This window comes from Grammomys surdaster, unplaced genomic scaffold (assembly GCF_004785775.1).
Source record: "Grammomys surdaster isolate TR1022 unplaced genomic scaffold, NIH_TR_1.0 213, whole genome shotgun sequence".
Lineage (NCBI taxonomy): Eukaryota > Metazoa > Chordata > Mammalia > Rodentia > Muridae > Grammomys > Grammomys surdaster.
In genome coordinates, this window is record NW_021604658.1 from 1,240,588 (window position 1) to 1,266,432 (window position 25,845).

At 40.9% G+C, this 25,845-nt stretch overlaps 1 protein-coding gene across 1 annotated transcript in view; it reads right to left on the bottom strand.

Annotated features, from left to right (window-relative positions):
- Positions 1–22,287, bottom strand: part of Aatf (apoptosis antagonizing transcription factor) — a 91,677-nt gene extending 69,390 nt beyond the window's left edge. Inside the window, exons 1-5 of the mRNA XM_028772454.1 lie at positions 22,070–22,287; positions 20,934–21,122; positions 20,452–20,541; positions 19,421–19,612; positions 18,877–19,014 (exon numbers count right to left, since the gene is read on the bottom strand). Coding sequence (XP_028628287.1) covers positions 18,877–19,014; positions 19,421–19,612; positions 20,452–20,541; positions 20,934–21,122; positions 22,070–22,160 — 700 coding nt within the window. The 5' untranslated portion in view covers positions 22,161–22,287. The remainder of the gene's footprint in view (positions 1–18,876; positions 19,015–19,420; positions 19,613–20,451; positions 20,542–20,933; positions 21,123–22,069) is intronic.
- Positions 22,288–25,845: the final 3,558 nt, after the last annotated feature.

Here is a 25,845-nt window from a genome sequence, read left to right on the forward strand (position 1 = left end):
ATGTGAGATTCAGTAACAGAGATTTCTGTTCATCATTTTGGAAAATGAAAACCTGGAAACAATCCAAATGTCTAACAACAGCAAAGTCGTTAAACTACCCATATAATGAAAATCTATACTGTCGTTAGAAATAATGCTGTAGAACATGTAATGACACAGGAAACATCATGTTACATGGAAAAAGTTAGAGTACAGAACTATTGAGAATAAGTTCCTATTTTCTAACTATATACAGAGAAGAAACAACTAGGATAAAAACACATACCAAAATATTGAAAGTATTTAACTCTACACACACACACACACACATACACACACACACACACACACACACACACGTGTGGTACTCCTGCCTTTGAGTATGTGAACTGCATGCTCACACTATAATACCTAGCTTAAAAGTACCTAGCTAACTGCTAGAATTAGGGGAGACTATTACCTAATTTTGCTTAGCTTTTTCCAAAGTCCATAGAATAGATATGTATTGTATAGAGTACTTGTTTGTCTTGCAGAGAACCTGAGTTTAATCCTCAGAACTCACATGGTGGCTCGCAACTATCAGTAATTCCAGTTTCAGGGGATCCAACTCCCTCTTCTATCCTCCACAGGTACCAGGCACACACATGGTATAAATACATACACACATACCCACAAACACCTACACATAGAGGCAAAATACTCACATATAAAATAAATCTAAAAAAAGAAAAAAAAAATACCTATTTACCTATTATTTCATCACCTAAGAAATGTCTTACCTGCCTATGGACAGACTATATCAACTGATGTCCTGAGGGTCTGCCTAGCTCTAGTTCTGAGAACATTAAGTTCTCCAAACCTACCTACCTACCTTCCTTCCATTACCTTGCCTTCCCCTTACTTTCTTCTTTCCTTCCTTCTTTCCTTTCTTCCATTCATTTAACCAAGTGAGATTGAGTGGTTTCTACATGTATGGTGATATTTGAGAGGTAGTAATTTGTAGCTGACTTTCTACATTACAACAGGAGATTGTGGATGACCTCCAAAGTTGAGTCAAGACCAGTGCTGGGTGGCTCACAGAGACGGAACCTAGCAGACACAGTTTTTTGTACAATATATTCTTGAACCCACTTGTCTATGATTGTCTTCACTTGGACAGTATGGTTATTCAACTCCTGGTATTGCTGCATGGTCATATTCCCTCCTACTTTGATGGTCAGTTGAAGAGCAGCATATAAAAGATTAACAAATTCTGGTATCTTGAAAACTCTCTGTGGCTGTTCATGAAAAGCAAACTCCCATCCCACCCAATGCCCACCAGTAGCTTGCCCTCCAGCAACATACTGTCCGAATGCTAACATGCCTGCATACTCATCAAAACCAGTTTGAGCACAGAAAAGACCAAAGAGCACAGACCAGGGGAAATCTCTGAACCGTCTGATAGCACACAATGTTATAACAATCCCTGTTAGCATTAGATATTCTGTCTGTTGGCTTAACAGTCACTGATCCAAGCAAACATTCTTTCAAAGTAAGCTCTGGACATTGTCTTTGTTGCCAGTGAGCTGTTAAGTAGTTCCAGCAGTGGAGTATTTGCTCCTATATGATGTCCAGGGTGCCAACCATAGTCTTCGAGAGTTTCAGTCGGTAGTATCTTATGAACCTGGCATTTGTGACATTCCCTCTGCTCGGTTATGATGGCAACAGCAAGGACCAAGAAGTTGGTCACAACAGAGGCAACCTGAGTTCTTGAGAACACCACCAAGAGCAGTGCAATCACAGCACTATTTTGCTCATTTGGTGCACAGACACCCCCAGGTTGGCTATTTGTGATGTCAAGAGTGATGTACTTGCCTATGGCCCAGGGATAAAGCTCCCCAGCAGCTGGCTGAGCCTGTACCCCGGCAGGTGCATTTGCAGGTCCTCGCCCTGCCACTGCAATGTCACCAGTGTAATTTGCTAGCTGCATCAAGAGTATCCCAGGCCTGGCCGGGCGGTGGTGGTACACACCTTTAATCCCAGCACTTGGAAGGCAGAGGCAGACGGATTTCTTAGTTAGAGGCCAGCCTGGTCTACAGAGCGAGTTCCAGGACATCCAGGGCTACACAGAGAAACCCTGTCTCGAAAAAAAAAAAAAAAAAAAAATATCCCAGGCCATGCTGCACTGAGCCCAGCAACATCTACCTCCACTACGCCCCCGACACCACTAAGGTCAATATAGTCATCTCAGTACTGCTCTTCTAGAGCATCATCACTTGTCTGTCATGAATGTTCCAGGCTGGGGTTCTAGCAAGGAGCAATCATGCTTAGTGTAGCAATATCCTCCTGCATGTCATGGTCCTTCACGATAGCCTCCTCAGTAGCATGGTGATTGCCTCCCTTGCTGCTAGCCCTCTCAGGATATTACTGTGTTGATGATGTAGACTTGGGATGGAATCAGCTTGGTCCATTGACTTGCTGCTCCTCCTTTCAAGTCTTCAATGCAGGAGGAGGGATTGTTTGCAGCCATTGCTATCAATCAAGACAAAAGAACAACACACTCAAGGCCTCCTTTTAAATCAGTGGAACCTTTTATTATTGGTCTCTACTCAAACCTATCCTAACAACACATTCATCTCCATGTTTCTCCTTTCTTCCTTTCTTTCTTTTTTTTTTAGAGGGTTTCTCTGTATAGCCTTGGTTACCTGGAACTCACTCTGTAGACCAGGCTGGCCTTGAACTCAGAAATCCACCTGCCTCTGCCTCCCAAGTGCTGGGATTACAGGTTGCGCCACCACTGCCCAGCATGTTTCTCCTTTCTTTTTTCAATTCTTTAAGCTTTGGCACTTATCTCAATGTATTTTCTCATCTTTTCTTTGAACAGCTCATAAGATTAACTATCCGAACAATGACTGGATAGTGTGATCAAGAATAAGGACTGAAGTGAATGAAGAAAATCAGTTTCTGGTTTTACCTCTAACTAGTCAAGTCATGTTATTCCCACCACTTGATTTCCTCATCTGTACAGCGGTCCTCAGCACCTACTTCACAGGCTGCTATCAGAACATAAATGAGGCTTTTGTACATGTTCCCCCATCAAGAACTGAAAAGGTAGAATGGTACAGCAGAACGAACCAATGAGATTGTTTTCATGACTTTTGAATGTTGTGGTATATAGCATTGCACTTGTACAATAAAAAAACTAAGATGAAAATAAACTGAATGATTTCCATTCTCAAAACATCCTACTTGATTTCTTCTTGCTCATATTGTTGTATTTTATAAGTCTTAATGAAAACAACAGAAAGGATTTGAGTTGGAACATTTGTCTCAACTCACTGGCTAACACCTCACAATGACTGATGTGTATACATTGTGATGTGACATTTTCATATACAAACGTCTAACACTATCTACCTATAAAGCTTTTGCTTATATAAAACAGAATAAGAGATTAGAAAGGACTCTTCTAAACTAGAATCAGTTTACATTTTTCCAGATGCAAATTTAGTCAATTGTTGGCAGGTAGGGAGACAGAAAGTAGTAGACTTGAGAATACCAAGCAATGTGACATAAAAGACATTTTGAGATAGGTTTTTTTCTAGCTGTCCTGGAACTAGCTCTTTAGACTTAGCTGGCCTCAAACTCAAGAAATTTGCCTGCTTCTAGAGTGGTAAGATTAAAGGCATGCACCACTATAGCCAACTACATGTAAGACATTTAAAAATCAACAAAGGGCTATGCACGGTGACACACACCAATAATCCCCGCACTTGGACGGCAGAGGAGGGGGAAAGTTCTAGGGTAGCCTGGACTATATAGCCAGAATTTGTCTCAAAAGGAAGAAACAGACAAACAAAAGACAAGCAATTCCAACTATAACTTTCAAATGTGCCTATAACAGTTTGCAGAGTGCTTGCCTAACGTGTACAAAAACCTGGGTTTGATCCCCAACACTGCCTAAGTACAATGTGGTGGAGGCAACAGCATCAGATTTTCAAAGTCTTCCACAGTTACAAAGCAAGTTTGAGGCCAGTATGGGATGCACTGAGGCTGTTTTAAAATAATAGAAAAAGAAAAGAGGGCTGGAGAGATGGTTCAGTGATTAAAAGCACTGACTACTCTTCCAGAGGTCCTGAGTTCAATTCCCAGCAACCACATGGTGGCTCACAACCATCTATAATGGGATCTGATGTTCTCTCTTCTGGTGTGTCTGAAGACAGTGATAGCTATTACTCATATAATAAGTAAGTAAATAAATATTTTTAAAAAAAGAAAAAGAAAAACTTTTAAAAGTACAAACTTGCCTTCACACAGGTTATAAGCATAATTATAATGATTAAGAGAAAACTATGTTGAAAAGTTACCCAGGTAATCGGTAAGTAGCACTGTAGCCTGGTTTGATCATTCCCATTCAACTTCTTTTGGTCAAATTGCCACTAAAACTTAACGTAAGGAGCTGAGAAAATGACCCAGGAGCTAAGGGTACTTACTGGTGGGTCTTTCAGAGAACCAAGGTCAAGTTCTCAGCCCTAATCTGGTAGTTCACAACTATCTGTAACTCCAAACCAGGGATTCTGATGCCCATTTCTGTCTCTGCTGACAGTACACGTAAATGTGGCGCACAGACACACATACAAGCAAAATACCCATACACATAAAGGAGATATATATATATATATATATATATATAGTTTGTCTTTCAAGACAGCGTTTCTCTGTGTAGCCCTGGCTGTCCTGGAATTCACTCCGTAGACTAGGCTGGCCTCGAACTCAGAAATCCACCTGTCTCTGCCTCCCAAGTGCTGGGATTAAAGGCATGCGCCATCACTGCCTGGCATATATATATATATTAAATGGAAGATAACCTTGACTCAAGGGTAGCACAAAGCACTGGGCTCCAACCCTAGCACTAAAACAAAACAAAACAAAATAGCAAAACAATGACTTAATGGCAAATTTTTAAAGTAGGGAGGACTGGTGGAACAGCTGACTAGGTAGAGCTGCTTGTTCATAGCCTGGCTACCAGTGTTCAATGCCTGAATCTTAAGAGCTAAATCCCAAAGTTCTCTGAGTGTTTGTTTTTTCTTTTACACTCTTCTGTACTATTTCTTACATTCATCTATAATATTTCTTTTCTTTCTGTCTTCATACTGAATTCCAGGTTTAACTGAGATCCTTCCTCAAGACTAGAGGAGGCAGGAAAAGAAGAGTATAAGTACAAACTGAACTAAGAATTAAGTCCCATTAATACCAAGAAATTCCAGGCATGGTGGCACACTCTTGAAATCTTAACATGTAAGAGGCTAAAGCAAGAGGATCATGCATTTAAGGCTAGCCTGAGCTACATAAAAAGCTCATCTCAAATAAATAAATACCTGTATTCTTTGGGGAAACACTTCACAGTTTTCTATGGTATTGATAAAGATGGCAGCAGTTAACTGTGTTAACTGCTAGTTAGCACCAGTAAACTGTGTTGTAAGTAGGTAAGCATTAGCCATATAAAACAGAGAGGTAGAACTGGCTAAGATGGTAGTCTTACTTTATGCCACCCAACAATATACCTTTCAAACATCAAGATGAAGACAACCACTGGCTTAGAACAAGACTTCTAGAGAAATGGCAATGGAAACCACTTTTATTTTTGGGTGGTGTGGGTCGGTTCAAGATGTAGCCCTGACTATCTTAGAATTCACTCTGTAGGCCAGGCTGGCCTTGAACTCAAAAATTCACCTTGAAGATCTAGGATTAAAGATGTAAGCTATCACCACCCTTAAAAGTGATGAAAAAGCCCACTTCACACAACACATGGCTGGCTGGGTTTCACATTTCTAGGATTATTTGGTATAGAAAAACAACTTCATTTGTAAATACAATTACTATGAAAAGAAAGGGGCAATCTGAGAGAAAACAGAATTACCATTCAACTCTATTACATTTCTTACTTTTACATCAAGTAAGAGAACATAAAACCAAACACATAAATTTTACATACTTTTTCAGGATTTGTTTTTTCCTTTAAACAAAGGATTTCCTTCCTACTATTCTTCTACAGCCCTCTCATCTGGATCATTTGTTCCTATTTTGGTACAATGTATCCCTAAGGAGTTTCAACTAGTTGTGAAACAACTGTTATTCACAAACAAAAAGAAAAGAAAGAGAGCGCAAAGGCAAGACTAGCTGCAAGTGCAGCACAGCTGAGGAACTCGATCCTCACACTTTCACCATGTAAATAATGCACAGATCCTGAGGGAACATGCCAAACACCAGGATTCTTAATTAATGGAGCTCTTTAATGTGCAAATCAGGAACAAATTGCAAGTTCTGACTTGCATTGATTATGAAAACATTAATTGAATGAGCAAGACCCTATGAAAGACAGAATCCCAAGTCTTCCAAGAATCAAGAGAATACGAAGCTCTAGAAACCAGACAAGTCTGACTGTCTGAAGTGCAAACCTGCACCTGAGTGCTCTCCAATACACAATGAATTAAAAAACCAAGTTCAATCAGAAAGCAATCACTACTAAAGCTTCTATCCCACTACCATATCCTATGAAACTGAAAGATGTCTGCTCCTCAAGCTTACAGATACAACTTTACGGAAAAACAAAAACCAAACCAAAAAACACCACAACCACTAAAACATGTTATATATACATATATAAAATGTGTGTGTGTGTGTGTGTGTGTGTGTGTGTGTAGGTATAACAAAACAATGCTGTCTCTTTAAAAAGAAATTCATTCTATATAAATTATAGCCATAAACTTTTCCTGCAGTGCAGCCTAATTAATTCTTGTTCTATACACAAAGGGAAATGCTGGGTGACAAATGGGTGTGAAGCCAGAAAGCTGCCAGGTCTGCAAAACATTTTCTACATCAATTTATAAGCAATTTTGCAGTAAATCATCAACCAGAACCTAGAATCTCAGGAATCTCTGAGTGTCCAAACCACATTATATCACTTATCAAAGAGAGAAGAAAAAATAGTTTAAAGACATCTCATTTTTCAGTTTTAACCCACATCAAAAATCCAGAAGCTTATATAATCTATTATTCTCTTCTGGGTAAAGTTTTAGTGCTAAAGATATATATTTCAAGCAAAAGTAACACTATAGGTTGGTGTAGATCATCCCTCTATCCCTAGAAACACTGTATCGTGTATCCATTACCATAAGAAATATTCCTGAGTTATATCTGGGATATGCATACAACTATTTACACCCTTCCTTCAATCCAAGCAAAATGTTCACAGTCAATGCAAGCTGGAGGGTTCCAGCAAGCAGGTGGAAAGCAGGTGAGAAAACACTCTCAAGGAAATGAGGCTACTGGAGAGGAAAATGGAAACTCACAAGACAAAGAAAAAAGCTGGATGGCCTCTTTGTAGTCAAACCCTTCCCCCACCCTTAGCCCACAGGCTGCCGCTGAGCCATTCTCTTCCCCATAGTTGCACACTCCCCAGAATGTCATATAAATGGAGTTTTAAAGTGAATAACCTTTTGAGGTTTTCAGTTAGCATAACACCACTGAGATTGATTCTTTTTTATTGCTGAGTAATGTATCACAATTTGTTTATACATTTGTCCAATTTGTTTGAAGGACATTTGGGCTGTTTCCAGTTATGCTGATCATGAATAATGCTGCTGTAAACGTCTGTGTGCAAGTCTTTGTGTGAATGTTTTCATTTCTCTAGTAAGATGTGTGGATCCTATGGTAAATACATGCTTACATTTATTTTTAGAAATAAAACTTTTTTTCCAAGCTGTTTTTCCAAAATGGCTATACTGTTTTTCATTCCTACCAACCACAACCTAGGAAAATCTCAAATTGATGTCAGGTATTGGTTTCTGCATACTCTAATGAAATCCAAAGGAATCTCCCATGCCCATTACATGAACATGACTGGATGAGATATCTTTCCATCTACTTATTTGCCATTACACATTTTCTCTGGTAAAGGTTCTGTCCAATCCTTGTCTGTGCCTTTTTACTTACTTTTTACATTACTGCTTTGTGTATGCACATTCATGTGTGAAGTTCAGAGGAAAACTTTCAGAAGTGGGCCATCCCTTTCTACCACTGGGTCCCAGGGAACTGAACGTATGCCTTCAACGTTGGTGACAAACATCTTTACCCTCTGAGCAAATTGCTGGCACTTGTGCATGTTTTAAGTGAGTAATTTCATTGTTGTGTTTTGAGACTCTTTACATATTCTAAAGGCATGTTTTTGTCTGGAACATGATTTGCAAATGTTTCCTATCTGTACCTTGCTTTTTTACTCTCTTAACACAGAACACAAGATTCTGATTCAGACAGCACAATCATTGATTTCTTTTTTTATGGACTGTATCTCTTTTTTTCTTAATTATTTACTTTTATTTGGACTTTATGTTATGGATTTTGGTGTTTTTTTCTGCATGTATGTCTGTGTAACACATACATGCAACTCCAGCAAAGGCCAGAAAGAGGCACCAGATATCCTAGAACTGGTGTTACAAAGGAGTAAACCTACATGTAGATTCTAGGAACTGAACTTAAATTCTCTAGAAGGGCATTCAGTGTTCTTAACCACTGAGCCATCTCTCTAGTCCCATAGATTGATTTTGTGTTATAGTGTCTAAGAAATCACTGCCTAACCCAAGGTCATGAAGACTGCGGTCTTGAAAACACTTTATAATTTTATGTTTTACATTTAAGTTACTATAAACTAGCTTGGATTGATTTTAATATAAGGCATGAGACATTTATTTGTTTGTTAAAGACTATTCTCTAGTCTTTTATGAACTTTTTAATTTTTATTTTATGTACATGAGTGTTTTACCTATGTGTATATACATACATATAACTGCCTGATGCCCTCAGAGGCCAGAAGGGGGCATAAGATCCCCTGGAACTGGAGTTACAGATGGCTGTTAGCTACCATAAGGGTACTGGGACCAAACCTGGGTCTTCTGGAAAAGCAACCATTTAGCCACCTCTCTGGCTCCTAAAGACTATTCTTTTACCACCGAAAGACTTGCATCTTTTAAAAAGTTACTTCTGAACTCTTATATTCTACTTCTCAAATTTTTAAAGTAACCCACCAAGAAAGGACAAAGAGAAAGAGTACATAGCAATTCAATTTTACAAACTAAAAAGTCAATGAACTGTACAATTATTAGAATGTCTGAAACTTCACACAGTGGCCAAACCAAGTGTTTCTGGAAGATGGACCCTCTACTAGGATCTAAAAGAATGTGACTGCTCTGATAGACAGCTAGATTGTTTAAAAACACATTTAACATGTAATCTAGCCATTCCATTTTCAGTTATAAAGAGAAATAAAAATCTGAGCTTACACAATAATACATATATATGTTTATGGAAGATCTGTAACAGTCCCAAACTACAAGCAATTAAGAAAATGCTGTTTAACAGTCAAGGACACTGAAAACTTATGGTGAGACAGATCAGTGGGAGCTTGCCACAAAAGCCTAGTAAACTGATCTCAATCCATATAAAAAGAGAGAACTGATTCCCTAGAATTGACCTCTATAGGTATTATGACACATGCAGCCCTACCCCATTCCTATACACACATCACGCATAAATGTACACAATAATGAACAAATAAGTAAATATTTTAAAAGAAAAAATATAGATCAATTTCAAAACAATTATGCTGAATTAAAGCCTGACAAAAGAATATAAACTCCACTGGGAGGTGGTGGCTCACACCTTTAATTTCAGCACTTGGGAGGCAGAGGTAGGTAGATCTCTGAGTTTGAGACTACCTGGTCTACAGAGCAAGTTCCAACACAGTCAGAGATACACAGAGAAACCCCATCTCAAAAAACCAAAAACCAACCAAACAAACAAACAAAAAAAAAAAGCAGGGGCTCAAGATTTAGCTATTTAAGAAAGGTTAAATCAGCCAGGCGGTGGTGATGTACGCCTTTAATCCCAGCACTTGGAAGGCAGAAGCAGGCGGATTTCTGAGTTCGAGAGTTCGAGGCTAGCCTGGTCTACAGAGTGAATTCCAGGACAGCCAGGGCTACACACAGAGAAACCCTGTCTCGAAACAAATAAAAAAGAAAAGAAAAGAAAGGTTAAATCACAAACATAAGGCTCTGAATTCCACCACAAAGAAAAGTGGGTAAAATCCTGAGCAAAGCTTAGTGGCAAATACCTATCATCCCAACACTTGGGAAAGAGAAGCAGGAGAGTCAAGAGTTCAAAGTTATTGTCAGCTATAAACAGAGTTTGAAGATAGCCTGGCTATGTAAGACCCTGTGGACAGTAGGGGAAGGGAAGAAGATTTTGAATGCTAAAAACCCCAGCCTACTCATTACAAATTTAAAATCTGTTATTGTGAGCCAAGGCATGGTAGCACAGGCCTTTAATCCCAGCACTTGGAGGCGGTGGCAGGTGGATCTCTAAGTTATAGGTCAGCCTGATCTACAGAGCAAAGTCCAGTACAGTCAAGACTACACAGAGAACCCGCAGAAGAAAACAAAGAAAATGTCTATGTAAAGTGATATCCAAAAATGCCAACACCACTCTTGCAATACCTCTTTTACTAGGAATAAAGCTTGGTGTTAGGGTAAGAAAGACACAAGAAACTGAGGCAAAGTCTGACTCAACCTAACCAGCTATGGAGAAGACAGGTGCTATAAAATATCTGGAATGTTCCACTCTTATAAAACAAAGCCTCAAAAGTGTTTGACAAGGCTATCTACACAGTTACCTGCCCATCTCCCATTATGATGGGATCTGGTGTACAGGGCAAGTTCCAGGACAGCCAGGGATATATAGAGAAACCTGTATCAAAAAACCAAAAGGAAAAAAGAAAAAAAGAAAGAAAGGGGAGAAAGGAAGGAGGGAGGGAGGGAGGGAGGGAGGGAGGGAGGGAGGGAGGGGGCTAGAGCTAGGAGGTAATGGTGCAATGCCTTTTATCTGCGACAGAGGCAGGCAGATCTTTGAGTTTCAGGCCAGCCTGGTCTACCTAGTGAGTTCTAGGACAGAGAAACCCTGTAGAAAGAGAAAAGAGGAGTGAGGGAACTAACACTGGAGGGGCTAGAAAGATGGCTCAGAGGTTAAGAGCTGCTCTTCCAGAGGACCTGATTCAATTCCCAGTACCCATACGGTGGCTCACTATAGTCCCATGGGATCTGATGCTCTCTTCTGTGTGCAGACAGACATACATGGAGGCAAAATGTACATAAAATATATAAATAAAAGTGAAAGAAGTAGAAGAAGAGATAAGCTGGAAACGTGGTCACCAATAGAGGACTTGTCATATACACACAATGTGACGGGTATAATACCTGCACCAAATGGTTAAGAGAAAAGTATCTGCTATTAGAAATGTCCTAGTCCCTCATCCTTGGTCTTGTACCTTTATATACTTTACTCAATTGTAGAGCCAAAGCTGGACACGGTGGTACACACTAGTTATGCTAGCCCTTTGGAGGCAGAAGTTAGAGGATCACTAAAAGTTCAAGACCAGTCTGGTCTATACAGTAATTCTAGACCAGCCAGGGCTACATAGCAACTCTGTTTAAAGAAAAACAAAACAAAGACTTCTCAGTGACTAAACTGCTTATAGTACAAGCATGAGGATTGGAGTGTGAATCCTTAATACCTATGTAAAGACCAGGAACAGACACACAGACACACACAGACACACAGAGAGAGAAGGGGGGGAGGGGGACAGGGACAGGGACAGGGACAGGGACAGACAGACAGACAGACAGACAGACAGAATGGAGAGAAGAAAGAAGAGAGGGGGTAAAAATATACATAGCGGAGCCAACTGGACTTTAGTGGTACACACCTGTAATCTCAGAATTTGGGAAGCAGAAAGAGGATCAGGAGTTGGCCAGCCTTGGCTACAGAGAGATAATGAGTTTGAGGCCAATCAGAGTTATGAGAGTCTGTTTCATAAAATAATAACAATAATACTCATGGAGAAACCTTTGCATTCAATGTCATGGTTATAAGATAGACACATATTTCCATAAAACTATTAATCTGATATTAGTCATTTCAAGGTTTTGTCTGAAGTGTAAGATTTCATATTCATTCTATTAAATTTTATCATTAAACTTAAAAATAAGAAAAGAGGGAGGGAAGAGAGAAGGGTCTGTGTCATTGACAATACTGATTGCTTAAAGAACAAGGAACCAAATGGTACAGAGTTTTAGAGTATAGTCCTTATCATTTTGGTTTGGTTTAGTTGTTGTTTTTTAGGGACAACCCTGGTGTCCTGGAACTTGATCTGTAGAACAGGCTAGCCTGAAATATACACCTGCGTGACTCTACCTCTTGAGTACTGGGATTAAAAGTGGGCACCACCATGCCAGCTTTCCTTACCATCTTTTGAACTATTTGAATGTACTGTCTACTTAAAAATAAACAAAACTCACTAGGTGGTGGTGGCACATGCCTTTAATGCTGCATTCAGGTGGCAGACTTAGGCAGTTCTTTAAGTTCCAGGCCAGTGTGGTCTACAAGACAGCCTGGTCTTTCAGGACAGCCAGGACTACCCAAAGAAACTGTCTTGAAAAACTAAAAGTAAAATATAATAAATAAAACTCTCAAAAATAAAAATACTATTTAATACAAATCCATTACTTTCCATGATTTATTCAAATCTGAAAACTTCATTTTTTAATTAAAAATTGTTAACATTTATTGTTGAGGTGGTACACATATGCTACAGCATACAGATAAATGTCAGAGGGCAAATTGAGGAAATCAGTTCTCTCCACCCTATCAGTTCCAGGAACTGACCTCAGGTTGGAAAGTGAGGTGGCAAGCAAGCACCTGTACCTGCTGAGCCATCTGCCCAGCCCCAAGAAAATGCTGTTCTCTAAGTGCTGAAGTCAAATGAGTAGTAAGTGTGTTAGTCTATGAGGCTGGTGCAATGGTTCATCCATAAGAACACTTGTTTTTCTTTTAGAGGACCAGGTTTCAGTTTCTAGCACTCATATTATGGCTCACAACTATCTGTAACTCTAGTTCTAGGAGATCCAACATCCTCTTCTGACACTACACACAAGGGTAGGCACTACACACAACAGTGTACCTACATACTCACAGACATAAAATAAATATATCTATAAAAATAAAATTTCAAAAAGATATTTAAATTAAAAAAAAAAAAAAAAAACCTGCTACTCTATTCAGCAGGATGTGGTGATTCATACCTTTAACTCCAGCACCCAAGAGGCAGAGGCAGAGATATCTTTTTTTAGTTCAAGGCCAGACTGATCTGTACAGCAAGTTGCAGGGCAGCCATGGCTACAAAGTGAGACCCTGTCTCAAATACAAAATAAAACAACAATAAATCTAATCGAGTCAAAATTATGGCGGGTGTTGAGAAAAGGGCCACAGAACAATGAGGTAAATACAAATGAGGTGAATATAAATCAGAAACGGGAAAATGAAGGGAGCAAGGAAAACACACGTTACTAACAGTAGAGTTTGTTTTTAAACTCTTAGGCAAGTAAAAAAATTTGAACTTCCTCTACATTTATATACATTACACTGTGTTCCCAGGTGTTTTGCTTATGGGAAATATCAAAATGTCAACCATTGTTTCTATTAAAGGTCTTTAATGATATTGCATTTTAGACCTGTAATGAAACATGGTACTCACTGCTGTTTGTAATGCATCTCATTAAACACATTAATAACATGCATTTAACTAAAAGGTCAACTTCCTATGGTTAAAGTTTAGCTTTCCTATTATCACTTCATTTAAAGCTGTACAGCAAACTCTGGGAAGACAGAAGAGTGCCTGTTACAGAAAAGCTCTCAATTCTCCCATCTGTCCACATTAGCCATCTTTAGTAAAAATTAACTGCCCAGCTAAGATATAGCTCAGTGGCAGAGAACTTGTTAGCATGCACAAGGCCCTGGGTTCAACTCCTAGCACTATTAACTAACTTTATAATATTTTTATGTAGAATAATGACTACAAGATTCTTTTTTCTGAGACAGAGTCTCACTAATTAGGCTATGCTGGAACTTGCTACATAGACTAGGCTGACCTGGAACTCAAGAGATCTACTAGGATTAAAAGGAGGGGCCATATCTAGCTAGTAATAACATTGTTAGGGCTGGTGAACCAGTTCAATAGTTAAGAGCACATGTAGCTCTTGCAGAGGATCTAGGTTTGATTCCCAGTACCCACATAGTGATTCACAACCATACATAAATCCAGTTCCAGAAGATCCAATGTCCTTTTCTTGCCTCCTAGGCAATGTATGAGGCACCAAGCATGTATGAGGTCCACATAAATACATGCAGGCAAAACACACATTATTTACTTCACAACAGTCCAGAAGAGAGAAGTTGCCAGTATAAAGAAAGATGCAGTAAGATCAGTGGGTGCTCACTATGCTTTCCTCCTATTTTAATACAGGTTGTGTACATAATGTAATATGTATAATCTATCTGGCATTTTCTCAAATAACCTGCCTTCTTCCTTACACAACACTGTCATCAACATAAAAGGCTTAATTCCTGATGTTTTAAGACTTTTTTAATGAAAGCCAAAGGGGGAAAGCTAATATCTTTGGTGAAGTAGATTGTTTAAAGAATATCCCTTAATTTTGTTATGGTTACTCTACAGCTTAATCTTACACAGCTAGTAGGAAGTCACTTCACAGTTCAAGAGATATAATTGCCAGCCGGGCGGTGGTGGCGCACGCCTTTAATCCCAGCACTTGGGAGGCAGAGGCTGGCCAATTTCTGAGTTTGAGGCCAGCCTGGTCTACAGAGTGAGTTCCAGGACAGCCAGGGCTATACAGAGAAACCCTGTCTCGAAAAACAAAGAAAAAAAAAAAAAAAAAAGAGATATAATTGCCAACATACAACAGCAAGATACCTGGAGACTAAGTGCAAGTACTAGGAAAAGCAAGGAAATATTTGTTACATTTTTGAAAAGTAGATTTTGAAGTGTTGAAGACTTGGTTCTAGAGGTCTACAGTGCTAAAAATACAGCTATTAAGTCTATTTTAAAAGCTATCACGAAGACTCTGAGAGTAAATAATAGTGCAAGGAAAATATACTACATACACACAACCTAAGAACAGAATCCTATATTCACTGCAGTTTACATTGGCAGAGAGAAGCACTTGAAGGGCTGGAGAGAGATCTCAAAGGTAAATAAACAGTGCTTACCAATCCTATAGATTGGAGTTCGGTTCCCAGCACCCAGGTCAGATGGTTCACAACTGCCTGTAACTCTACCCAGGGGATCGAGGATGCCCTCTGGCCCCCAGACATACCTACACTCACGTGCACAAATGCATACACATATTCATAATTTTAAAAACTAAAAATCAGGGCTGGAGACATGGCTCAGAGGTTAAGAACACTGGCTGCTCTTCCAGAGATCCTGAGTTTAATTCCCAGCAACCACATGGTGGCTCACAACCATCTATACAGGGGTCTGTTGCCCTCTTCTGGCCTGCAGGCATACACGCAGGCAGAACACTGTATACACAGTAAGCAATTTCTTTTAAAAATTAAAAATCATATATACATTTAAAGAGCTTGTGAAGAGATCAGACAGGTGAACACAGTGTATTTGGGGCCACCAAAGCCCCAAAAACATACTTCAAGGTTAGATCAGTAAGATGGCTTAGCAGGTAAAAATACTTGCATTACAAGTCTAAATGGGCTGAAATCTCTCCTCAGAACCTACATAAACATAAAAGGAGACAAGAAACCCCAAAGTCCTCTGACTTCCATATATGGGATGTCTAATGTACTTGTACTTGTTTGCTCCAGCTTGCATGTTTTCAATCTCTTACATGCATGTGCACGTGTGGGTGCGTGCACATATGAACAGATTACAACAGGCCAATGCAGTTCCATGTGGCAGAGGTTTAATGGAGACAAAGAGGGGAAAGAGAAAAAGACAAAGAAAAAAAAAAGGGTTGAAGGTGAGGAAAGGTCTGCCTTTTATTTAGGCTGTGACATAGCCTGCTCACAGGTAAGTGAGGGAATTGGACTCTGGGAAGGTATGTGGTTGTCACGGCAACAAATGTCACCTAAATGTGATATTAGATATGTTTGGAGCACATCTGCTAAGCTGGCTCTGGATATCAACAAACCTACCTTTCCATAGCAGCATAAGAGGCAAGTTTTACACGTATTACAGTAGACTATAATACTAGACAATAGTTAGATTAAACTACATAGGGATTCTGAATACTAGTAAGAAGACTGTAAAAATACAATGTTCACATAGCTGAACATTGTCAAATGTCTTTCAACAGAAACAGATAACCCTGGTACCTAATTCTTATGGTGGGATGTATGCCAGATACTTTGTAACCATAATGCTTTACACTGATTATGTCCTTTAATCCTCACAATCATATTAGTCGTATCTTACTGTGAAGTAACCTGCCTAAGACCATAGAGTTAATCAATGCTGAGATGGTATCTAAGCAGGCAGGGTGTTAGGGTACTTGCACTCTAGACATGGCAGCACACATGTCTGTACCCCTAGCACTAGAGAGACAGAGGGAGGAAGATCAGAAGTCCAAGGCTATCCTTAACTACACAGCAAATTAGAGGACAACATAAATACAGGAGACACTGTCTCATTAGGAGTTCAAGGTTATCTTCTACTACACAGCTAGTCCAAAGCCAGGTTAAGGTACATAAGACCTGTCTAAACAAACAAACCCGGGCAATCTAACTGCAACTGCTCTGACAAAACATGCCTTTAATCCCGACTCTGGAGGCAAAGGCAGGTAGATCTAAGTTTGAAACCAGCCTGATTTACACAGCAGCTGAACCAGACAGAAGACTTTATCTTAGAAACAAAACAAAAACCTACTAAATCAAAAGCAAAGTGAATTAGACTCAATTGGTATAAATTCAGCCTGTTTCATACTAACTATAGTAGAACTATATAAACTAAATGTAATACCAAATAACACTCCATCCTTCTCCCTCTTCTACCACAATCTACACATGTCAGACTAACAGACTTTAAGAGTGATTGATGTTCACCAGGACAAAGCAACTGGTTAAGTGCAAAGGATTAAAAAGTCCAAAAGTGTTACAAAGCAGAATTAAAGAAACATGCAAGTGACTAAAGAAATTAAGTATGTGATGCTAGCCCCGAAAATCTCTGTATTTTAATGTTTATAAAGATTCAGGTAAGAGGACAAAGAGTAACAAAATGGTAAAGATCTTAATGTAAAACATTTAAAACATTTGTTCTAGAACAGTTTAGGTTTCATCCAAAGTCATCTCAGAAATGAGGATACTAGGGCACTAAAAATAGCAAAGAAGTACTCCAGAAACCTAAAAAAGAATTTATCATTTAGGGAGGAAAAAGAGAAGCCAGGAGAAGAGATCAGGTGGTTTCTTTTCTTCTTTTAAAGACTTTACAATATACACTCTGATCCTGAAAAGGCTGCCCAGATTTCACAAAAAACAAACTTCAAGTATGAGTATGACAGGCCACAAAACTAAAAACTGTCCACAGAAAGTCATTCTATCCACATAGTCTCTGACAAAAGAAATGCTATGCCATCCTGAATTGTTTTCAAGTGATTCTATTTAAATGCGATACCAAACCAGATGTCCTTAATGCTGTTCCAAATCTAACTCCCCACTATAATGGGTTACATTTTGGGTTTCATGAGGTTTTCATTATTTGTTTCTGTTGTTCAGCAAGCCCTTAAATCCTAAACTCAAAGGATACTCCAGCCTTAGCCTCCAAAGTAACCAGGACAGTAGGCAATGTATCCAGCTTTTAAGTTTGAAAAAGCAAATGGCAACATCTCAGCATACAAGTTAGGGTAGCCATGCTGCCCATGGCTCATATTTCCCTGTGCCCTAGTACTTTAGTGACACAAAGGAGACAGGGTGGTGTGAGGGAAGAAAAACTAGAGTTTTACACCTTTTGTTAATGAACAAACTCCTTGAGTGAACCACTATCTCTGATTTTCTCATCTGTAAAGTGAAGAAATTAGAAACCAAGTAACCTCTAAATTCTTTTTTTTTTTTTTTTTTTTTTTTGGTTTTTTCAAGACAGGGTTTCTCTTTATAGCCCGGGCTGTCCTGGAACTCACTCTGTAGACCAGGCTGGCCTCGAACTCAGAAATCGGCCAGCCTCTGCCTCCCAAGTGCTGGGATTAAAGGCGTGCGCCACCACCGCCTGGCTTTTTTGCATTTTTTTTTTCTAAATTCTTTTTCTACCTAGAATTCTTTCAGTTTATAACTTGGTAATTCTCTTCCAAAATAATTCTTCCCCTGCAGTCAGTCTCTCTCCTCTTTGTTACCCAAAGGAAAGATAGGAATACACCATTTACATTGTTCTAAAGCCCTCTCTAACAGGAATACATCCTTTAAGCACGTGGTACAACCAGCATAAGGACTGAGTTTAATTACTCAATCTCTCTCTCTCTCTCTTTTATTCTCTATTTATAGGTTTTCCGATAATTTTCCCTAATAATTTAAGAAGTAACTCATCCAGAGTGGTGGCATACAACTTTAATCCTAGCACTTCAGTCAAGAAGCCAGGAAGATATCTGAGTTCAAGGGCAGCCTGGTCTACAGATCGAATTCTAGGATAGCCAGGGCTACGCAGAGAAACCCTGCCTCAAAAAAACAAAAAGAACAACAAAAATTTTAAGAATTAACTCAAAAAGCCAAAGGAAAGATGGCGAGTGATATCATAAAACAGACATGGCTCAAGTATCTGATCTACTTCAAAGTTGTCTTCATCTGATAATAAGTTATATTGGTATTTTTAAACAAATATAGTTGATTATTCAGTTTTTTGGATAAGATCAAATGTAACCAAAGAACTGAAACCAATATTCTATATTATAGTATCACTAAAACAAAAAAACTTTTTTAAACATCCAATTTAGCATACCCCCAAATGAGTATTCTTACTATTTTTCAGAGCACTGGCAAATTCTGGGCCACCTTTGTCCTTGAAGATAGGGAAAACATCTGGTTGAGGCAACTGATTGGTAGTCAAGAGAGCTTTTTGTAATTTGATCCTTCCTTCCAAGAGCTGGTCCCACAACGCTGAAGAAAAAAGTAAAAGAAAACCCCATCTCAGGGTCAGGAAGCCTTTCTGGGCTAGTCACTGAAGGACAAGAACATCAATTTCTAAGCAGCATACTTGACTTTCATTACATACAAACACTCTTCATTCTAGAAAATTACCTCCCCCTCCCCAACTCTGGAATACTTGCTATGAGAGAGGAAATATTGACAAGAGGAAATAACACACTCCTCTTCAATCTCCCACAAAGACTAGTGCATAACCTGCTAAGCAGCTATACAGGAACTGGGACGCAGGCCTCTGGTTAAGTGAGGCAGGTCATAGATTAACTGGAAGGACACAGGAGAATGAAACAACCACAACTAAAGAACAGAGTAATGCAGAAAGTCTCAAAAGCAAGCCAGTAGGAAAAGCACACACACACACCTATCTGATTCTTCACAGCTCTTCCTTTTTCCACTTCCTCAGAAACTTTGACACTGGAGAAGGCCGTCACCACACCATCATCTTCACTGTCCCTGTCTTCTTCTCTGTCTTCCTCAACATCTTCTGAGATCTCCAGGCCCAGGCCCTCTGAATCCCCATCTTCAGATCCTCCTTCATCAGACATTTCATTGTCTATATTATGAGGGAAAAAAGAGGGGAGGGAGTTACCTAGAGAAAAATGCCAGGCCACATCTTTCATTTCAATTAATCTGTGGGATCTTACATGAAAGAACAAGCATGTTATTGTGCTCTATTCAACTGAACAAACTTATTACGTATCTATCATCTCTAAAATGTTGAAGGAAAATAGAGACAAACAAAGCATGAGTCCTGGTAGCCTGATGAGACACACTGAGCAGACAAAGCCTGATAAGCCCCTAGATACGTCCTATCAAGGACTGAATCACACATACCATAGCCTGAATGACAATTCCTCGGTTGTTATCAGTGGATTCTCAACACAGCTCCACTGACCTCCCTAAAATAAATGGCATCCTCTCAATATCCATATCCAGAGGCTTCTTCCACCTTGAGAAGTGTACTACTGCTTAAAACCATATGCTAATTTTTTCTCAGGAAAGATGGAAGTATTATGTTATCATTTATAATGACAAAAGACCAGTTTCATGAATAACTAATAAACAGGAAATCAATGTAAGATCTGAAAAACAAAAAGGATCAAAATATAAAAGCATTACATGCAGCCAACATTTTTTTTAATCACATAGCCCTACCAATACCCATGATGCTCTGCCCATTTCGCTCCTCATTTTAGGGTGAGGCATTAACCTAAACTTGTTAACTTTGAGTTTTAGGTATCTTTTTGTTTGTTTGTTCTTTTGAGATAGGGTCTCAGGTGTAGCATGTGCTAGTACAGAATTTACTGTATAGCTTAGGCTGGCCTTGAACTCCTGATCTCCCTCCTTCAGTCTCCCCTAGTTCTGAGATAAAAGAACTATCCTCATTCTCACCTTCTAAGTCTTCCTCAACATCTTCTGAGATCGCCTCCAGGCCCCCTGAGTCCCCATCTTCAGGGCCTCCTTCATCAGATATTTCATTGTCTAAATCATAAGGAAAAAAAGGGGGAGAGGGAGTTACCTAGAGAAAAATGCCAGGCCACATCTTTCGTTTCAATTACTCTGTGGGCTCTTATATGAAAGAGCAACCATGCTATTGCGCTCTATTCAACTGAACAATTTTATCATGTATCTACTATCTCTAAAATGCTAAGGGGAAACAAAGACAAACAAAATGAGATAAAAAGCCTAATTGGGCTTTATGATTCTTTTTTAAAATGAAATGCTGACCTCTTAAGGCCCTTCCTAGTACCAATTGAATGGGCTCTCCTAAAATAAGTAGAGACACAAAGACTTCCAGAAAGAAGCCAGAAACAAAACAGTTTAACCATACAAAACTAAGCCAGAGAAGAGTTCGGGGTGATATGTCTACTCACCAGATGAACTTGGCAGAGTCTGCTCCCATTGGTCTTCGTTCCAAGCTTTCCTAGAAGTGGTCTTGCCAGAATACCTTTTGTCAGTGTCCAAGAGGGAGACTGGTGCCAATTTTCTAATGCTACTCACTGCCAGATCATCCTCCCCCTCTTCTCCTTCATCAAACCTGTCAATCACTCTGGCTCTAGTGGCTGTTGAGGGGGAAGTAAAATAGAATCTTAGGTTAGAAAAACCTTTAATAGGAACCCAATTAGGCCATTTTAACCTCGCATCCCACCTTCCAGTGCTAGGTGAATACTCTTACTACTGGACTACATCCTAGCCCTTGATTCACTAAGTGTCCCTATAACATCTCCACTAACTTACAGGAATCCTGAGTTTACTTCTGGTTCCTAGGGAGACTGGTGTCATACTGCTTTCTGTTTCTACACAGAAAGCTAACTCCTGCATCTACTAGTAGACATGTTTTTATGCCTTGGATCCTACAAAGCTAGTCTGACTCTTCCTTCCTTTTCCATGGTGTTTTTTTATTCTCTTTCTTTTTCGGAGGTTCTACAGATTAAATCCAGTGCATCAAGTATATCGGCTACATGCCCAGGGTCCTTATCTTCCTCAATATGTGACACTCATATTGTGCTATAGACACTCATGACACCCCTCCAGCTGTCTTCCTCACACCTCCCTAACCAAAGTCTAAAGCATGATTACTCCCAGTCAGTCTCAGAATAGGTTATGGAGAATCAGTCTGTCATCAGAATGTGGACAAATTGTCTTAAGAACTAAATAAACATGGTTAAACATCATCAAGTAATCTTTTTCGTTCTCGAAGCAAGTTTTTAGAAGCAGCCACTTTCAAATACACAAAAACCTAAAACTCATCAAACTTCTTTCTCCTAATACCAGAAAGGGTATCCTAAATAACTGCCAGTGGCTCCTTGTGTCCCGCCCACCCCCAAAGTCTAGAAAGCTTGTTTACAGCTGACGTCACCCTCCACCCCTCTAGGGGCCAACCCTCCCTAGAGACAATTTTCCTCAACGCAAAGGGAAGGAGAGCTGGTCCAAGCACCAGCGGCCCGCTAGGGCTCACTTTAAGTCGGGCCCACAGCTCTGCACGTGGCCAGCCCCAGTCAGGCCTCACCCTCCTCCGGGTCGGCCTCAGGATCCGCCTCACGCGGCCTCGGATTCAACAACTGTTCCAGCTGCAGAGCCAAGGGCTGCGGCTCCGCCATGGTCACCAGGTCACTGTCGGCGCTGCGCTCGTGAACTCGCAGCCGGAGCCCCGGCCCGACGCTCCCGGCAGTGGCGCTACGGGCCGGCTCCACTCAGCAACTACAGGCGGAGACCTCACGGAGGCAGCGTTCAGAATCCCAGTAGGCAACTTCCGGGAGGCGCGCGCCTGAGGGGCGGGGCCTCGCGTCACCACAAGGCTGCTGGGCTGGAGACGCAGGCGCCCGAAACCACGGAAGGGCTGCAAGCAGCCTAACGCGCGTGCGCCAGAGTCTAGGTGCGCGCGGCGCGGGAGCGCGCAGGGGCACGTGACCGCTTCCAGCGAGAAATGTTGATTGTGTTATGAGCTGCCAGGGTCCCCTATGCACGAAATAACGCCTCAAGCTTTGTGCGAGGTTGGTTTAGGAATTAAGCGTAAAGTAGCTGTGGCTCATGGTGGCTGGCTGACTTGTGAAAGGAGTAAAGGATAAGCCTCTCGAACCTCAGGTACACACTCGAGCAAGCACAGACCCGGGACTCAAAACGGCTTTTCTCAATGTAGAGGAGCCTGGGGCCAAGCACACAGCTTCCATCTCAGCGGCCAGGAGCTGAGAGGCCTGTTAGTGTAAGTGTGCGGAGAAGTGCGATCTTTATTGATAGAAATAATTACGAATCGCGATGGTTGTACCACAAATCAAGATTGTTTCTGTAGCTTCTTGTACCCTCTTTCCTAGGCAAGCACAAGGGAGGGGGCGGGTAAAGGAGGGTAGAATTACACTACTACACAGTCCTTGATATTAACAGCTTTTCTGTTCAAAAATGGAGCGACTCAGTCAGCCCCCCTTCGCACCCGAAACTAGTGAGCAATAGAGAAGAGAAACCCTTCACTCAGTTCTAGTATTAGATAGTTAGACTCAAAATACAAAGGCCTTAATGAGATAAATTTAATTGCACCCAGGCACATGAAGATATGCAATCACTCTGCATTTGTTTTCCTTCATGGAGCATCCCTTGACTGCCCACTATGTGGCAGGCACTGCTAAATGAAATACAGGATATGTAAGTTAGATTCTCCCTACATTAGTGACCAGCCTAGAAGGGCAGGAAACATGAGCTGCAAGGAGGAATGACAAATTTGAGTATAAAGTAGTCTGTCTATACTGATCTGTTGGATGTCTTCCTCCATGGAGACCTAGAATCTACTGTAACCAGGAAAGCTGGCTCAAAGGAGTCCAGTAAAAAAACGACTTGAATAATAGACACTGTGTCCATGCCTGTTCGTATGTTGAGACAGTCTCTAGCCTCCAGCACACTAAGTAGTTGAAGATGACCCTGAATTCCTTGATCCTCCTGCCTCCACTGGGATTAGAAGCATATCCCTGCCACTACATCCTGTCTATTCAGAGCTAGGGGCTGAACCCAGAGGGCTATGTATGCTAAGCAGGAACTTTCCCAGTTCTAAATTCCCAGGCCAGTACCATTTTTAAGTATACTCCAGGCCAGTTGGATCCCAAAGCCAGCAATGTAGGCAACTGGTAGCTCCCCAGTGGAAGCCACTGGAAGACAATTCAGAGACCCCCAGATTCAGGTACTAAGAGATTTCTACTTTAGTGTGGCATGTCTCATGTTCCTGTCCTAACTGGCCCTTGAGTGAAGATGACCAAGCCTACAAAAGAGAAAAAAGCGACTGTTTTAGGGTAAAGCCTTTCAGACAAGGAGAGCAAAGAATGTCAGACTAGGCAGAAACTCAGACAGGAAAAAAAATTTCTGTATAGCTGAGAGTAGTTTAGAGAGCTTGTTTTGTAAGGTACTCTCTGTGATTGCAGTTGTGTCTATATTAGAGCCTCCATAGCAAAAATAAAATAAAAATGTGCTCCTCAGTTCTCTCCGAGGTTCAGTAGCCTTGGGCATAGAGAAAAATGTTCTCCTACCTCATATTTAGTAAATTCTATTCTCCCAGATCCTCCTCCCTTGCTATTTCAGGTGCTATGAGGGCTTAGAAACCTGCCCTTAAAGGTAAGGAGAAAGGGGGAAAGAGAAAAGGAAGCCGGGCAGAGATCACCTTGAAGCTGCAATGAATACAGGACATTGTTGGCCTATTTGAGGCAGAGCTGAGCAAACAGTGTAAGGTGCCATGAGTCTGCTTACCAACGCTCCCTCTCCTGTCTTAGCTGCTCCTGACTTGGGACCCATTTTTTTAAGGAAGTAGTCAATAACACTTTACTCTTGACACATTTACCCCTCCCCCCAAATTGCTTCCAAGGCTTTCCTACCCCAGGAATCTTCTTCCTGGAGGGGAGTGAAGAAGAAAGAATGGTAAAGCTTAAGGGACAATTAAGGGAAGTTAACACATGAGCAATGGAGAGACCACTCAAATGCCCAGGAGTCCCTTCTCCAGTTGCATTCTTGTTTCTTGAAAGGCAGGTGAAGGGCTCCAGACTAGGGAGGAGTGGGACTGGAGTTGGAGGGTGGGCTGTGGGAGGGGGTAGTAAAGGGCAGTCTAGCTTCCTGAAGAAGTTTCAACCTTTAAGTGTTGTAGGCTATAGAGCAGGTGGGCTGAGCAAAGAGGAGCATGCAGATGAACAGGCTGCCCTGCCAGGAGAAGACAGGCATTTGAGGTTCACCTCCCTCTATCTGCTGCCTGAACCAGGGACAGCGATGGATGGACAGAGGTGACTAAATTAGACACCTCCCTCCGATGGTCAGGAACAGCTAGTTTTGAGACTGTGGAGAAACCAGGTTCTAACCTGTCTTCCTAAACAGCATCAGCCTCAGGCTCGACCCCTGACAGGACCTGTCCTGGGTCTGCACTAATCTGCCTGCCTTCTTGTGCGGCCTTGCATCAAAACAAGCTGCTAGGGGGGTAAGTTGAGTGGGTGAGCTTTGAGACCCTCAGCTTAGATGGCAGCTCTCTGAGGTTGGAACCCTGACTACAAGCACCTAGAGCTTGGGAAAGATAAGTGCTTGCCAAATCCTGCTGTGGAGAGGCTGCCCTCCCTGATAGGAGGGGGCGACAGGGGACCAAAAGACCCTTCCCTTCTTCCTGTCATTTTCTCCCAGGAGCTCTGGGAGGGAAAGGTTTGGTGGGCCCGAGGTGCGCAGCAGAGCTGAAAGCAACCCAGCCCCTGCTGATCTGTTACCACCTGTCCTGGTATTCACTGGGTTTCACAATGACCCAGAGAGGGAAAGACCGAGCCACCACCTTGGAGTTAGAATTGAATCCACGCCCGCCGGCCCAACTCTTAGAGCGTTTCTTATCAATTACTCCGATAGCACAATAAAGCTGCTAAATAATTCAGCACCCTTGATAGGAAAGTGCCACTTCCCGATGAGCCTAGGTTCAGCTAAATGAATGCCTTTAAGGGGGAGGGTTCCAGGGTGGTGGCTATAATGAATGTGAGCTATGATTTAATGTTTATAAATGCTAAAAGAAAAAAACACAGAGACCGTTATTGCGTATTAAGAAAATGTGCTGTGTGCCACCGGTCGGCTGAGTTTCCGAAGTCTCCCTTGTATTTCATAAATTTTTGTTTCTGAAAGAAAATTCAGATTCCTCCCTGGTTGTCCTTAGTTAGATAAGCCATCATAGGAGGGCAATGAAATATAGCGTACTCTAAAGCCCTCTCTACGGGAAAAATAAACTTGGCTATGTCTTTACAAAATAAGCAAACAGTGCTAGAAATTGCATACAATTTAATGTAAAATGCT